This window comes from Pelmatolapia mariae, linkage group LG12 (genome assembly GCF_036321145.2).
Source record: "Pelmatolapia mariae isolate MD_Pm_ZW linkage group LG12, Pm_UMD_F_2, whole genome shotgun sequence".
In the NCBI taxonomy this organism is placed as follows: domain Eukaryota; kingdom Metazoa; phylum Chordata; class Actinopteri; order Cichliformes; family Cichlidae; genus Pelmatolapia; species Pelmatolapia mariae.
The window spans coordinates 19417644-19434026 of record NC_086237.1 but is presented as its reverse complement, the minus strand read 5'-3'; the positions used below and the strand labels follow the sequence as shown (position 1 = coordinate 19434026).

At 38.9% G+C, this 16383-nt stretch overlaps 2 protein-coding genes across 9 annotated transcripts in view; both read right to left on the bottom strand.

Moving 5' to 3' along the window:
- Positions 1-2211, bottom strand: part of arb2a (ARB2 cotranscriptional regulator A) — a 162819-nt gene extending 160608 nt beyond the window's left edge. The window contains exons 1-2 of the mRNA XM_063490580.1: positions 2149-2211; positions 1337-1477 (exon numbers count right to left, since the gene is read on the bottom strand). Of these exons, the coding sequence (XP_063346650.1) occupies positions 1337-1442 (106 nt within the window). The 5' untranslated portion in view covers positions 1443-1477; positions 2149-2211. The remainder of the gene's footprint in view (positions 1-1336; positions 1478-2148) is intronic.
- Positions 2212-5234: 3023 nt separating this feature from the next.
- Positions 5235-16383, bottom strand: part of kiaa0825 (KIAA0825 ortholog) — a 120113-nt gene continuing 108964 nt past the window's right edge. For all 8 annotated transcript variants that reach the window (XM_063489994.1, XM_063489999.1, XM_063490001.1 and 5 more), the window contains one exon: positions 5235-5789. In XM_063489994.1, coding sequence (XP_063346064.1) covers positions 5600-5789 — 190 coding nt within the window. In that variant the 3' untranslated portion in view covers positions 5235-5599. The remainder of the gene's footprint in view (positions 5790-16383) is intronic.

Sequence of the window (16383 nt, the reverse complement as noted above, 5' to 3'; positions counted from 1 at the left end):
GATGTATAACCATCCAGCCATTTTCTTCCACTTACCCAGTTCAAAATCACGGTTGGACCAGAGCCTATCCCAACTGTCGCAAGAAGCGGGGTACACTCTGGACAATTGCTAAGAGGACTAACATAGAGTTAAGACACTCTATGCTGGTCATTCTAAATTGGCCATACATTTGGCCAAATTAGAATGACCAACCCAGGGAGAAGGGGCCAAGCATGCACACTCAACAAAGAAAACTCCCAAATGGCTGGTTGATCTGAACCTAGGACCTAGGCCATGGCGCTAACCACTGTGTCAATACACAGCAGTTTTATAAAACCATTAAGTGACCCCTTGACCCCTGCGAAGGGTGGCAGTGTCACCCTGAAAGTGATCGCTCCAGTCAGAATAAAAAGGTTTCATCGTAGTATAAAGGTGATCAGTCACTGTTACTTTACTCTGTAAGGGCTCTCAAACTACTTCTGGCATGACTGGCAAGGTAAAAGTTCACACCGAACACACCATGATTTTTATTAATCTTGAACAATAAAATTAATCAAGGTTGATCCATCCAACCATCCATCCATTTTCTGATGCTTATCCAGGTTCAGGTCGTGGGGGCAGCAGTCTGAGCAGAGAAGCCCAGACTTCCCTCACCCCAGCCACCTCCTCCACCTCATCCTGGCGAACGACTTCTCCTGGGCCTCCTCCCAGTAGGGTATAACTCACGTAGGAGCTGTCCAGGAGGCATCCTAATCAGACGCCCTAACCTTTCGGTCCTTTCAAGTCAATTCATATTTTTATAGTTTGAATATATTTTTATAGTTGATTCATACTTTCATAGTTTTAGTTCATTTACTAAAATTAATCACTTTTAGTAAATGGAGTCAGTCAATAAAGGTCAGCATAACAGCATCAGCAAGTTTTTAATTTTCCCTAAAGAAAGAATATAGCATGTTAAGTTGTATATTTCTCCCTAGCTGTCCTCATCCTAAATGCAGTGGCTCTCTTTCTTACATTTAAAGAACCACTGTTTTAAACCATGCTTTTAAAATATTTCCCATCATTTAAGAAAGCTTTTTATTTGTTCTTTTTTTAATTAAGAATTATATATATAATTATATATATAATTATATATATATTATTTAATTATATATATTTTTTAAAGACAGTTTATTACAGCTCATAATCTTATTGATTTGTGTGGTACTGAGTCTGACATGCTGGTGTGCCTGCCGTTAGGTCAAAATAGAAGAAAAAGACCTTAATTTGGTTCAGAAAGGTAAAGCCTGTTTCCCTGTTTTACTAATTCTCCTTAAATGACTATTTATTAGTGTTATCATTATTAATAATAATTCACCTTTGAGTGCAGTAGTTTTCTCTCTATCTTCCTGGCCAGCAACCTGGGCCATGATGATCCACAATATGAACAGGGCTGGTGTTGCAGCACAAAAATGAGAGAGCATGGGTCCTTTCCTCCCAGTGGTCACTGAGGTGAATCCTGTCAAGTGACGCAATGAAAAGAATAAAACCAAGAATTGGGCATGAGTTGAGTTAGTACCACATATAAAAATGTTTCTCAGTATCAGGGACTACAACCCTCTGTAAGACCACAATAGCAATTGGGTCACAGCATGCTGCACCTGTAAGGTTGCAGCAGGCCATAACATTAGGGATGTTACTGCTCCGTCCTGCTCTCCTGTAAACACTACAATCTCCCAGTTTCTTAAAGAGAATGAATTAGTGATTAGTTACTCTATAATAACACAACACTGCAGCTATCTGTCAGCCATAATACCATAAAACATGGAGGAAGTCGTGTTGCCCACTTAGCACACATGCAACAGCTGAGTTAAATATGCAAACACAGCGAAATTCTTCTTCCTTTAAAACTGCGCTGAAGTTACTACAAAAACGGTATTCATTTTCACACGTAAACTCTCTCTGACTCCTCCGTCATTTTCTCCACAACAGAAAACATCTGTTTATGCTCTGTGAGAAAGAAATCCCCTGAGAAAGAGCCAGCCCTCTAGATGGACCACTGCGAGCGGGTACAGCAGGATATTCGTGTTTTTATTAGACGTTTATTTTAACCATACGAAGCAGAGAGGATCGAGCAGGGAACCGCTTTTTACAGCGGATGCATGCATACTTTCATTTCGACTCACGCACCATTAGCAGGGTATGCGACTATCCAGTTGTTGCTGCTTCCTTGTAATTTTGTAAAACAGGAAGGACTCTCAGCAATGCTGCATGGAGCGCGTGAGGCTTCCGGGTTACCGGGGCAACGGACTGGAAGATAAATTTAAAGAGACAGTAGCACAGCAGCTGCAGGAACTTGTACAGATGTTCTCTGGCGTGTGATTGCCATCAGTTCTCTGATCCTAACTCTGTATTGCTCGGTGATAGGAGCATAGTTGCTCGAGCAAATATGCAACCCTATGTTGATTTATATTTAATAAATCAACTATAGTTCGCAAAATATACAATAGTACAAAAATATAATACACTATTCCCATAAAAGCATATTCATCAGTAAAGTCATATAAGGATCTGTATGCAGATAAACAAGCAATAGTCAAGTCATGATATGTAGTGGTCGTGCTACCTGTTAAGTACTTGTATCTGTGTACACAGTAACTGTGTACACATCTCGTTTCTATATATTTTGCTCCAAGGAACCAGATTCTCACTTATTTTTTTGTGGTATTAAGTGGTCTTGAGCAACAGGAAAAGGACTTTCAAAGTTCTATGGACATTTTTGCCTTTCCAGTCATTGTCATTCCAGTCTTTGTACCTGACTATTGTCAGAGGAATGGGTTTCTTTACGCCACTTAACACTAACCTATGAATCATTTAATCATATAAAGGGATCTAACTCAGTTGTATCTTTTGGCATTTGTTACTTTTGAGATTTATTACTAGCAGTATGCAACAAAAACAAACAATCAAGAAACAGTAGTGTATATAATTATAGAAGCAGGAGGATAATACTCTAAGAGATGTTAGTTTATGGTGAATGTTGGGCCATTGTATCAGGATAACTTAACCTTTACTTTACTTAAAATTGATGTAAAGTGTGATTCGAAACATTTTAACAACAAAAAGTAAAAAAATATATATATATATATACTACTACTACTACTACTACTACTACTACTACTACTACTAATAATAATAATAATAATAATAATAATAATAATAACAATAATAACAATAAAGGCTCAGGGCAGCAGTGATCAGCAGCTCTCAGAATGACACAATTGTTTTGCTAATGTGTTACATCTTACCTTTTGTCCTGTTTAACATAATGAACTAACCCTTTTTTGATTCTTCACCTCATACCCATAGGCATCGGTGTCCTGTAGGAAAAAGCTGTTGGAAATGTGTAATATCAAATGGACTGGCAGTTCTCGAGCTTTTCTAGTTTAGTCTGACTCCTTGATGCACTCGGACACAGGACTTTTCTCACAAAACATGAGAGAGCGACATTGTTTAGAGCCTGTTACAGTATATCCAAAGGGAAAGGAGGGTAACTTGATTGAAACTAGACTTGCCAGACTGATACTGATACTATGCCACAGGTGATTTACTAAAAAACTACTATATCTGCCACATACTGCTCACCTGAATCAGGTGCCTGCAGCTTTACTTCACACTTTTTGCTGCAGATGTCCTACTGGTGTCCTACTTTTTATTGGCTTTGAATTGAAACTGTCTCTCTGGGGAGTTGCAGTTCATCTTTTTTCTCAAGTAGAGCAATGGCAGTACCGCAGAGAGATCTAAATAACAACTAAAAGTGGCACGGATAATCACTCAGTGTGACAGGACAAGGGAGATGGACAGTCTGTGCTTGCAGTAGACCACACGTATGGGCATGAGGGACGGAAATGTCTAACAAATGCATCATTAGTTTAGAAATTGAAAGCCAAAAGAGGAGCTGGGAGTTGACATAAGGAACAAACATATATAGTATGGCTCTAGCTCAAAGATATTCTTCATGTTGCTCACCACATGTTGACGAAAACATACGGATGAGCATGCAAACAAAGATTCTACGGTGAGCATTTACAGTGGAAAATGCACGAGACTGAGAGTAATCAATTCAAAACTAAAAATGCTGCAACGGCTCATTCTTTCTACACATGCAATCAAGACATCAGGGATTCTAAAAGGATTATGTAGGTGTGGTAATCCCCAACTAAATATGCATTATAAAACATGTTTTGTTTTTTCATAATACTTTGTTGTGAATTAACTGTCACTTTCACTGACACTTGTCTTCTGAGTCTATCACTTGAATCTAGTGGAAATACATATTTAATAAGTGAACAGGCACTCTAAAAACAGAGAGCAGAAAGCAGTTATCAAAAAAAAATTGTATTTGGCTAGCTAAATATATATTCTTTTTCTGCAGAACAATAATAAAACTGTTTTGTTGTTGCATTAAATACAGTAAATTAAAAAAAAAAGGAAAGAAGAATGTTGTTTTCTTCTTGTTTAGCCCTTTTTTGTGTGTGATAAAAGCAGAAATAAATTGCTGAAGATTTTGTTGTCTTTTGTATTCTCTAAGTGGTTTGATGATTGTAACCCTGCTACATTTGCATCAATAATCTAGTTAAGGGTAAAAAGAAACATGTTTTTTTGCAACAGGAAATGGTTTCCTCCTGTTTCTGTGGTGTGTAGCAGTCTTTGTGAGCTGAAATTGCACTCTTATAGATGAAAAGAACAGAATTTGAGTTGATAAATCTCCTTTTTTTGAACATCAGGTATAATTGGGGACACATATGTACTCCAAAACATAATACTAATATCATAATCACAAAGATTATAAATCACTGATTCAAAGAGATCACATATTATATACAGGTTGTATGTAAAGAAGGAGAATATTCACAGGTGAGGTAGGATTATGCCTTTATTTTCATTTTTAATTCTAAAAAAATCAGTCTCCATCTCATAAGTAACAAAATATGGACATATATGGGAAAAAAAAACAGTGAACAATTGTGTTACGCAGTTTATGGGGAAAATACTGACAGATATTTCATAGACAGACAGATTTGGAGGACACATTGTTATCAAAACATACTTCATCTCGCTTCCCAACCATAATAAATTGATGTTTTCTTTCAGGAACCAGGAGAAAGTATGCTGACATCAGTGTCTTTACACTCACTGTCTCAAAAAAAAGGAAGGAAAAAAACTACCTACAATGATCACACAGTCCCATCTTGTCCCAGGCAAACAAATCCAGGCTCTCCATTTCCCCAGAACTGATTTCTGTCGGCGTGCTCTAAAAAGATGAAATGCATCTGATGCAGCATAGAAAAGCACAGAGAGTTTGTCTGAGGTATGTGTATAAAGAGGGAGGCACCATCTCTCACACAATTTTTTGTTTCTTGCCCTCTCTCTCTCTCTCGTTTTCTCATGCACACACATATGCAAATTTGCAGCATTCAGTACATGTGCAAACCCAATTACACCTACAAATGTGCAAACACACATCCCCACATATATACACACTGTAATACCTTGAGAGCTCCAAGTGCATATTACAAGAAAAACATTTTACAACGTGATAAAAAAAATAACAATAATAAAAATCCATCGGCGTGGGCTGTTACGGGGTAGAACCTTCATCAGATGCAGATGGTTGTGTTTTCCCCTGGGCCTGCTTTCCGGGTGTCTCATCAGCTTCAGGGGGGTTCTGTGGTCCTGGGGTGCAGCAGCAACCCAAAAAAGCTTTCTCAAGTTCCTCTACCATCGCTTTCTCTCCATCTTCCAGCTGTGCACCCTCCTGCATCTCCCACCTGAAGAGCACCAAAGCACACAACATCAGCCATTTTAATACTTGTCAAAGTTAAAACAAACAAACATTAAAACCTGCTGAATGTGTTCTCCTATGAGCTCTCTGAGGACCATGAACCCTGTTTTCTGAGCTTAACCTGGCTCACCAATGATGGCCTTTAAAAAAACCCAAAACATCCTTTTGAGTCTAAATTGAAAAATGAAAGGTAAACACTTGTGTTTTGAGGCTGTAACAAAGGCTTGAATTCAACCCAATATAAACAATTGATCGATTTAGGTTTACCTACTGAGCAATTTAGAGATACAAAATATATTAGGCTTGCTTGAAATGTTAAAGTTTAGGTTTTTTCTTCTTATATTTGTAAAAATGTTTACATGATTTACATATATCTGCATGCAAATATTGCTTTCCATGGGAATCGTTTTACTTTACTGAATGAGGTCTGATGGCTTCAAATCTGTTGGTCGTCTATGGAGTTTCCAGTGGTGTTAAAAGTTTCACCCTTGAACTAAATTTAGATATAAAAGTGTGTCTTTTGTATGTTTCAAGCAAAACAACTTTTGTGTACACATCTGACAAAGTCATCTTCAGCATCTTTTCAACAAGTGTTTGTTGAATTGTTTATTTTTTATGTAAGTCTGGACAATGCCTGCAAATCGGCTGATTTCGCGTGCATGCTGCACACCACCGAGGATCTACAAACCACACTTTCATGCTTTAGCTTCTCACATGGGAGCCTTCTTCTCATTCTTTTTTCATGCTGTGTGGGTCTGTATCACGGCAGTTTCTGCTACTGTGACACGCTGTTAGACATACACTTTTGCACTCGTGTAAACATACACTCTTGGGTATCCACACAAAGAGAATGAAAACTCAGAGGACACTGTAAGAAATACTCCAGTATACATACATATATATATATATATATATACATATATATATATATATATATATATATATATATATATATATATATATATATATATATATATATGTGTGTGTGTGTGTGTGTGTGTGTGTGTGTGTGTGTGTGTGTGTGTGTGTGTAAAAAGGAAATAAAAGTGAACAGCTTTTGCTTTGCTTCAGATTTTCTGTCAGTTTTTTTCCCTTTCTGTCAGTTGGATTCTTACTGTGGCTAAGCGCTAGCATTACATCTGCCAAACCTTCCTTGTTTGGGTGACTAATTTTTAGCGGGAGAGATTACTTGATGTATCATGTTTATTCTCGATTTTGTTTTATTGCTTATACAGTATGTCTCCTCATTGCATTTTTATAATTCTTCAAGCTACAGAGTGGAGGGAGAGCTTCAATATGAAGACATCAAGGGCAGTCACTTTGTAATTCACTCGCAGTATTTCAATTGAATCCCTTGACGAGTGACTGTGGTCAATCAAATCCATATGGAGAGCTGGCTGAAGGGCTGCCTTTGAGCTGCCGCATCACACTCCATCCAAACAAGAATATCTGTCTAACTGCAAATGATTGCATTTTCATTGCAATCTCAGAGTCTCCTTTCATCCTTCCCATCTTTTCGATTTCTCACGATATCATCAAACGTGTACTATATCATATGCTATATAAAGCTGTGCTCTGCGCATGCGTGTGAAGAAGACATAAAACATACTATGTTCATTACATAGATAGCAAAAGATGAGTCTCTGGGTGCACTTTGATGAAGTTTCAGCCTCTGTTGTACAGACTGGACAATTCAGACGTTGCAGCCGCTGTCAGTGTAATATTTACCATCTGTAAGGAGACGATCTGTTTATGTAAATATGCTTTGGCAGAAACATTTCCGCTCAACGGCGGCATAGTCCCTCCACGTACAACTTTGGTCACGGATTCCTCTGTTCCCATGCAATTTTTCCCTCAATCTCTCTTTGCAGCCTTCGCAGGGCTAGTGGAACGTATATAAAAACAGAACAAATGGGTAAGTTATCCCTGCATTATTTTTTTTTTTCACTGACACCAAATTAAAATCAGCTCCAGCGAATAACGCTCATAAGATACAAACGCACAAACAAAACAATGCAAATGTCACATAGTGTGCAAAACAAAAGCAGCACGGGAGTGAGAGGGGGGAAACGGAAAGCTGGAGGAATGGCAGCCAATAAAGGAGGGAGCGAGGGAGGAAGGAAGACAGGAAGGTACGCTAAAGGTTTTTCAATGTTTAATTTTCAAATAGGATTAAGCAGAATGACATTTAGCTGAAGGTTACAGGCTCAGCATTGTCTTAGCTGATATTGATATGCAGGAGGCGCCCTGCTTGTCACTGGGACAAACACTGTTGATGAATGAGAAGCCTTTCCCCAGCAAGGTGTTAAGTGCAAATTTGAAATGAGAGAGAAGCAGAGGTAGAGAGAGGTATAAAAAAAAGAAAGAAAAACACACGTACACACGCATGCACATAAACACACACGCACGGCATTACCGTGTTAGTTGCCATGTAAACTGTCACTAGATAATGTTGCCAAAAGTGTAAATTGTTCCATAAAGTATTGGTTGGATATTAGTTGAGGCGGGTTGATCTTGTGCTGAAAATGAGTGAAAAAAACGCACAAGGTGCTTTGCTGTGTGTATCTAATTTCAACTACAACACAACAATTCCTCTTAGAAATGCATAAGTAGGCTAAAGTTGACAGTAACTTCTCTGTATCCTCATTTCGGCAAGTTTTCCCCCGGAATTTACATCTTAATAAGGGGAGTCTTACCCTTTAATTCTTATGGGCTCTGCTCATTTCTCATGTATTAATACTGGAGCTGCTGACTTGGCTCTTCCTCTGAATACAGAATAGGACACACATATTAAGACTCATATATTTACAGGATTGATGCCACGGGAGATTGTCTCAGAGTGAGATGAAAAGGCTGGCTCAGATATATTTCAATGTGAACATCGATGTAAGCTGTCCTAATCACGGGATGATGCAGGCACAAGACAGAAAGCATCTAGTCTAAATTTCAGCTGATAATGAGTAGTGATGTTCAACAAATTAAGAGCATAAGCCTTTCCCAGAGATCATCAGGCGATCAACTTAATAAATCTTACTCAAAACACAACGCAGATGAAACTTTGATGTTCGACTCCAGCAAGGCTCTGCCTTCTAGAGCGGATAACAAAAAACAGATGTAAACTGTCAGGAAAAAAATATCGCTGTGGAGGAAAGAGCGGAGGGGGAAAAAAAGCAAGGAAGAAGAAATGATCAGCAACAGGATAATAGAGGCAGGGCTACAAGTACAGACTATTTGAAAGAAAGTGAGTGAGCAAAAAGACAGCGTGCCTTAAAGATCACAACAGACAGTGGGCAGTGGTTTCTTTTGCAGCTGTCAGCGGGCTGAGTGGTTTCTCTCAGAGCGTTGGGTGTTTGTGCTGCACAGGGTGCCCTGTCTGCTTTGCCACTGGGACCTCTGTTTGTTTAAAAGGCTTGCCTGTCAAACAGAGAGCGCCACCGAGAGCCAGACACTCAGCTAAATGACTCTGACAGCAGCCCTAATCAGAGGCTTTGCACATTGCTGCAGGGCCTGGAGGATCCATCATAACCCAAGCCTAAATATTTAAAGTGCTAAACTTTCCAAAGGTCAGGCCTTTCCATGCATGCCAGGGCGACATGTGTCAGAAGTAGGAAGAGAGGCACTGAACAAGAGAGAGACACAAAGACATGGGGAGAGAGGCTATGGTTAATGTCCTTCATTTCTCTCCCTCTTTTATTTTTATTCTTGTGAACTCTGCATTCATTTTAGGGAAGAAATCAGAGGCAAACACCACTTTTATTTTTTCGTTCTTTTTTAAAACCTTGGTTAATGTTGAGATTCTGGTTTCGTGCAGACTGGTGGAAAGAAACTATGCAGAATTTAGGACTCATTTAGGTAATTATTTTATAAATTTATACAAATTAGAGCATCTTTATCGAGACGAGAGCTAATTTGTACATTTAAGCATAACAAATATGAAAATTTGCAATACCAAAATAAATTTTTAATGTAAGTAACCAACTTACACATTTTAATACTAATATCTAGTTGGTTTTTTTTTTAGTTACTTGTGACTTTTTCAATAAAAATATTACAGGCCCTTTTTTCAAAAACATTTTTTAAAATCTCTCATCGTCTGAACCCTAAATCCCCACAATCAGTAGAATTTACAAATATCAGTCTCTTTATTTTTATTCATTTCTGTATTCTGAGGGGTTTATTCCTACATTATTCAAAGCCTCGTTAATAGAATTGGTTAATTGTGAAAAACATGGCAAAAAAAATGACTTTTTTGGCTGTTGGCATGCTGGAGTGATAAAAACAGACATCCAAAATCCTCTCTGTAAAAACCTTTAATGTAGCCACAAAACAGAAAAAGACTTTTGAATCTACTTTCATCTAATATTCTAATTTCTATTCTAAAAAAACAGACAGGGTGCAAAGTTAGATAGATAATACCTGCTTTTGCATAACATAACATTTCAGAAAACTTGTAACATCCTTGTAATATCCTTGTAATATCCTGCTGACCTGTTATATCTTCTCTTTGGATCTTTGTAGTCAGGTTGTGAGCTACACTCTGGCAGTCACAACAAAAGACTCAGCTTCACCTAATGTCTCTTGAAAAATTAGAAATAATGATGTTTCAAAACCTGAGAAAGAACTAAAAATCAAGCTCCCAGGCAGCTGCGAGTGAATCGTCTGCCAAGTGCAAGCTGAACTCAGCAAAGATGGATGAACCTTTCTAACTACCTGACCAGAACAGGATTTTGAAATTCAAGTTGCTACTTCTTGTTGATGTCAGAGCTTAAGGCGAGGTTTTCAAAGGTTAGGGGTAGAGGTAAGTGGATGAAATGTACAGCACATAAGGATGTATACAACAGAGTGTGCGACTTATTTGGATCCAGTGCAGCCAAGTAAAGTCCATGTCATCTCATGTTATTCTCTTGAACCTGGTTTCATTTTTGTAGCTCCAAAGACAGCACTGCAGTGCGTGATGGTGTTTGGGAAGTAAAGTGGATGGGAACACATCATTATGGAAGAGAACACAGAGTACTTCTAAGGAGTGACAAGAAGTGTTAGAGTGTTTTATTCCCTTAGATCACACTCAATTAAACTGTTCCTGGACACAAAGTAAAAAAAAAACCAAAACCTGAGTTCAAATACGTGGAATAAGAGAAGACAAACAGCCACTGTATGGAAACTAAAAGCAAGGCCATAAAGGTATAACAACAAAGACATGTTAGTAGTTGGTAATGGACATTGTACTTAACAAAACTAGATCAGCGGGTGTAACTGGCAAGTTCACAATACAGGCCAGGGGGGTCGTTTCTTTGACTCGATTTCCATTGAGAAGCAAACATCCAATTCAATTTAGATATGTGCCTTAGCTAGGCCATAAGCCAGAGGGAGATTGTAACTGACAGCCATTGGACAGCTGGCGGGATTTGAATATTGACGAGACAGAGACTTGACAGAAAGGATTATGCTCTACCATCTGACTTACTAGCCACTACACTGATCCATTCTATTGTCAGATCAACTTAGTGTCAGATCTACAGTATGTCCGCATGGTGCGGTGATGCCACTCAGTATTAGACCCTACCTGAGATCCATCTCAATACAAAGTGATGTCCATTCAAAAGCTACAAGATGCTCACTAATGCAACAAGGACAAAAATACCAAAGAATAAAAATATCAAAGCGAATCCATTTCCAAGTAAACACGAAATAGCAGACTGTACTTTCCAGATGCTCTACATAATACAGACCAAAAATAAAAACAGTCTTTGCATTATAATACTTTGGAAGATGGCCTGTAAATCTCATCTAACTCAAAACTCAACTTAATTTAGTTAGTGTACTTTCTAGCCTTGTGAAGACAATTTTGAGTTCAGACATTTAAAAGTAAAAGAGAGAATGTCTCAAATTAGATTAACTCTCTTTTTTTAATGTTTAGACTTTTTACATTTTTAAATGTGTGTGTTTATACGTGTATGACTATATGAACATGTGGGTCAAACACAGTCTCGCCATGTCAAACCATGTCTTTCACCCTCTACACACCTTGCCATCTTGATGTTCACAGACAACAGGGCTTTGGGCAGATCTGTGAAGGCCCTCATCCACACACAAGATGACAAGCACAGACACACACCCAGACTCAAGGGCATGGATACACACATACAGGAACATACATATATGACATTTCAAACACACGATCGTCTACAGCTCCAAATCAAAACACAAATAAGATCAGCATAAAAAAGTATTTTCCTAAAACTGAATTATAAAGTTTCTAAAAATACAGCAGAAGAGATCAAGTACTTTCATTTTATGATATTTTCTGATGAGTTCTGCTTGCATACATGCATCCATCCTTCCATGGTTGCGCAGATCTCCTTCACTAACCATCTCCTCCACTTCTTCTGCTGAGACCTTGAAGTGTTTCTACACAGTCAAGAGACCTCTCCAAAACGACCTGGGCCTGGGTGACCCTATCTCTAGAGTTCAACCCAAACAGATTTCAGAGCTCATATCTTTCACTTGTATCTACGAGTTACTTGAACTCCGCCACTTGAGGAAGCCACTATTCCCCAACCTAGAGTTGGCAATCAAACTTTGTCTTGCTGAGAACCACAGCCTAAGACTGGGAGGTGCTAATTCTCATCCCCGCCTCTTCAGATTCGCCTGGAAACCTAAAGTGAGCTTGAAGTTGAGGCTCGATGAAGCTAACAGGACCATTTGTAAAAAGCAAAGCCGTATCAACCAGATCAGCCTTACAACTTCCAGAGCCCGAAAGAACTCAGGGTGAATCTCACTCGCCCTCGGGGGACGAGCCACACAAATCTTCCCAACAATTTTCTATTTTTAAATCTAAGTTCTGTGTTAAACAAATTAGATATGAAATGATAATTAATGAGTTTTCAAGCTGCTTCCAGGCAGATTTTGTTATCTTTGCACAAACTCAGGGTAGCTACTGCCTACTGTGTTCGGTGTTTGTGTTAGACTGAACTAACTGCTCCAGTTTCACACTCAACGAACAGATTGAACAGAGCGGTCTCCATATTTCCCAATATCAGTTCAATGATTAAGAAAATGTTTTTTAAACTGCCTGTCTATTACAGGAAAGTTACTTAGTTCAAATGTGCAGTGCTGGTGGTGATTATTGTGGCGACAGAGGCGTCTGTATTTGCTATAAGAACAATGTATAGTAATGACCAACAATATTTGTTTAGTAAAATAATTCTTATGGTTTGGGTTGTGTATACATCACCGCGTGTGTGTTTAATGGCCTATTTTGTGTTCCTGCAAGACACCACTTTATTATTTGGAGAAATAAGACTATACATCATGTGACCACATATTTCAAATCCCCACTGCATGGCAGTTTCAAGCTCTGTTCTCTCCAGTTATCCAGGGGAAAGTTTGAGTAAATTTGCAGTGGCTTAATTACTGAATAATTTAGACCATGCTCCAAATTAATGTAGACATTTCCATATTAATGTGTTTGCCTACCGATTCCACAGTTATTTGTACTGCGGACAGGAGGGTAGCAATTATCACAGCATATCATAGCAGTTGTTCTGGTATTTCAGACATCATTAGGCTGCTTGTCCACCACACTGTGACTGTGAGTGCTAGTCTAAATGTACAGTTTGGTACCTTCCTCAAACAGGCTCACTGTGCCTCTGTGGGTAAGATCTATTTTGCTCCAGGAGACAAAGGGTGAGGGACCTTGTTTGTGCTCTGCGGAGTGATGTCCAAGTTAGAATTCATGCTCCTTGCAAATGCATTATTATATACAGCAAGGACAACAGCAAATAAGCAAGCACCTGCCAAGTCTACACAAGTGTCTGCTGGTCAGTGCAACCACTAGCTGACTGCTTCACACAGACACCGAGCTCTGCATGTGTCCCAGGAGGTTGACAGCTCTTTGCTCCTCTTATCTTCCATTCTGACCCACACCTTTTTTTTTCTTTTTTTTAACAGTACCTTGCCTCTCACTTCTTTTCTTCCTCCTTAGTCTCCCAACTGTTTGGCTCTTGTTAGGAGCTTGGCTGAGCAGGCTGGCACCTTTCACTTAAACAGCACCCCAGAGGAAGTTGTAACACTGAGAAGTGTGAGCATGTGTATATGCCTTTGTGTGTGTGTGTGTGTGTGTGTGTGTGTGTGTGTGTGTGTGTGTGTGTGTGTGTGTGTGTGTGTGTGTGTGTGTGTGTGTGTGTGTGTGTGTGTGTGTGTGTGAGACCTCTCATACTTGCCACAGTAAATCATTACAGCAAGGCCCTTCATTAGGGAAGCCAACCACCTTGGCTCCTTTCGCCGATGTCATGTGTCTGACATAGCTTCTCAAACTTCCTACCACATGGGGTATTATTTCCACGATGAACCGAAAACTGACTCCAAATACAGCGCTCCCTTTTTACTTGTTTGTAATTTCACATTGTTACGTGTTTTTTTCCTGTGGTAAAATTTAACTTTCAAAAATTGATGAAAGACAGCCTATGCATATCTGCCTCATACACCTCATGGCCACATCCTACCCTCTTGCATGTTACTGCCGAAACAAAGGGAGACAAAGTCATATGGTAGGTCAGTGAGGCATCCATTCAGCATGCCAGATAGGCAGGTACCTGTTAACAGCTCCATGGTGTCAATGTGTCTCTTGGATCAAAAATGTGTCTGCTTCAATGAGGCAAAGCGAGACATGATGTAAAGATGATCAGGGAGATTAAAAAAAAGACAAGTAGAAGGATGATAGACAAAGATAGGCATTTGATAACACACAGCACACACAAATTAATGCACACTTAACTAATGTAACAACAACAACAGTCAAAAAGAAAGCCAAAAAGAAAATGTGCATTACGATTGTAAGACACCATGCAAAAGTTCTAGCACATGCCTGTGCAGATGTCAGTTCCGGACTCCTCTTAGCTGCTTTCCCTGATTATTGCCTTTTAATTTAAAGCAGTGTCTGTTCCCCTGGAAAATCATGTAACAAGTTCATTCGTTTCAGTCTAAGTGCACCTGTTGCATACAAAGAATCACAATGTCCTCTGTTCTCTGCCTTCCCATGCAGCCCACCACAACAAACACACCACTCTTACTGGCACCATCAGTCTTTCTCTACAGTCCACTTGAACCTTCGGTGCTCCAGTCCAAACTTCTTTGTCACCACAAAATCTGCACACTCTTTGATTCCGTTCGAGAGTAATTATCGAAGCACGCAATCTGCTTCAGTGTCACAAGTCTGGATTTGGGCCTGCTCCGTTAAACTTTGTCACCAAATGCATAAAATATGACCCATAAATTAATGAACAGAAGATGATTCAGATAAAAAGTCAGTAGTTTTTACCCTCATCACACACAGACACAAACACAGAAATCAAGCACTCACTCACACTGAAGCCCCCACAGAACAGTCTACAGAGGAAAGAAAAAAAAATGTTGTCTGTTGTTATTTCACCCCAGTGTGTTACCAGGAAACACTATATTACTTATTCAATATGCTGTCACTTTTGCATATATGAACTGCAAAATCTACAAAGGAGCGTCGAGGGTTGTGAAACTGCAGCTTGCTTACATATAAAGGCCTAGTTCTCAAACACTGATGTGGCAAAACTTCTGTTCAAACCCAGCAATACATACATACATACATACATAATTTTTACAGCCATATGTGAATTTCACATTTCAGCATATTCTACTTTTGAAAGACTGTGTCATGGCTGTCGAGTTGTTAGTATAAGTGATTTAATGGTGAGACACCGAGTCGCAAAAAACGGAAGAAACACTGGAATAAAACAAAAGTTTCTGGAAGCACATTAGAATCAAGTACAACTTCAAGGATAATAAAGGAGATACAATGTAACAAAGGTACCTAAAATCAAATGTTACCTATTCATAGTCGAGCCTCTAACTGAGCCTTTTAAAAATGTACTGAAGAACACCAAAACCCGTCAGTATTATTTCACATTTATTTTTTTTTCATGCAGTGATATATCATTTCTATATAGAGAGATCAATATTTCATTGAGTCATTGCGTCTCAATGGGACTACCTGTATAAATAAAGGTTAAATAAAAATGTCTCTGTGTTTTGAAACTAGACAAGATGAGTGAAGGGTGGAAGTGACCAGAGACCAAAAGTCATTGCATACTCATATGGTAACACCCTAAAGCAGACTTTAAAAACAGGTTTATCGTCTTTTGCTTAAACAGGGACGATCATTTATAAAATCAGTAAGACATAAACTAGTGAAACCACTGAGATCATAGATAATGGTAGACTTCCATAACTGAGCTTCTTTTTGAAACTGCAGGAGCCACCCTCTGCTTAATGTGAAAAAGAACCTTTTCACAGGACTCTATGCAGTAGTTGTTTTTTGTATGACTTTATCAGTCTCTCACACGGTTGTGGAGGAATTTTGGCCCAGTTTTGTTTACAATGTTGCTTCAGTTCATTCAAGTTTGCAAGCATCCATTTATGCACAACACTCTTAAGCTCCTGCCACCTTTCAATCCGGTTAAGGTCTGGACTTTGACTGGACCATTGCAGCGTTTTTTTAAATAGCCATTCTGTTGTAGATTTTCTGGTGCTCTTTCTTGGGTTCATTG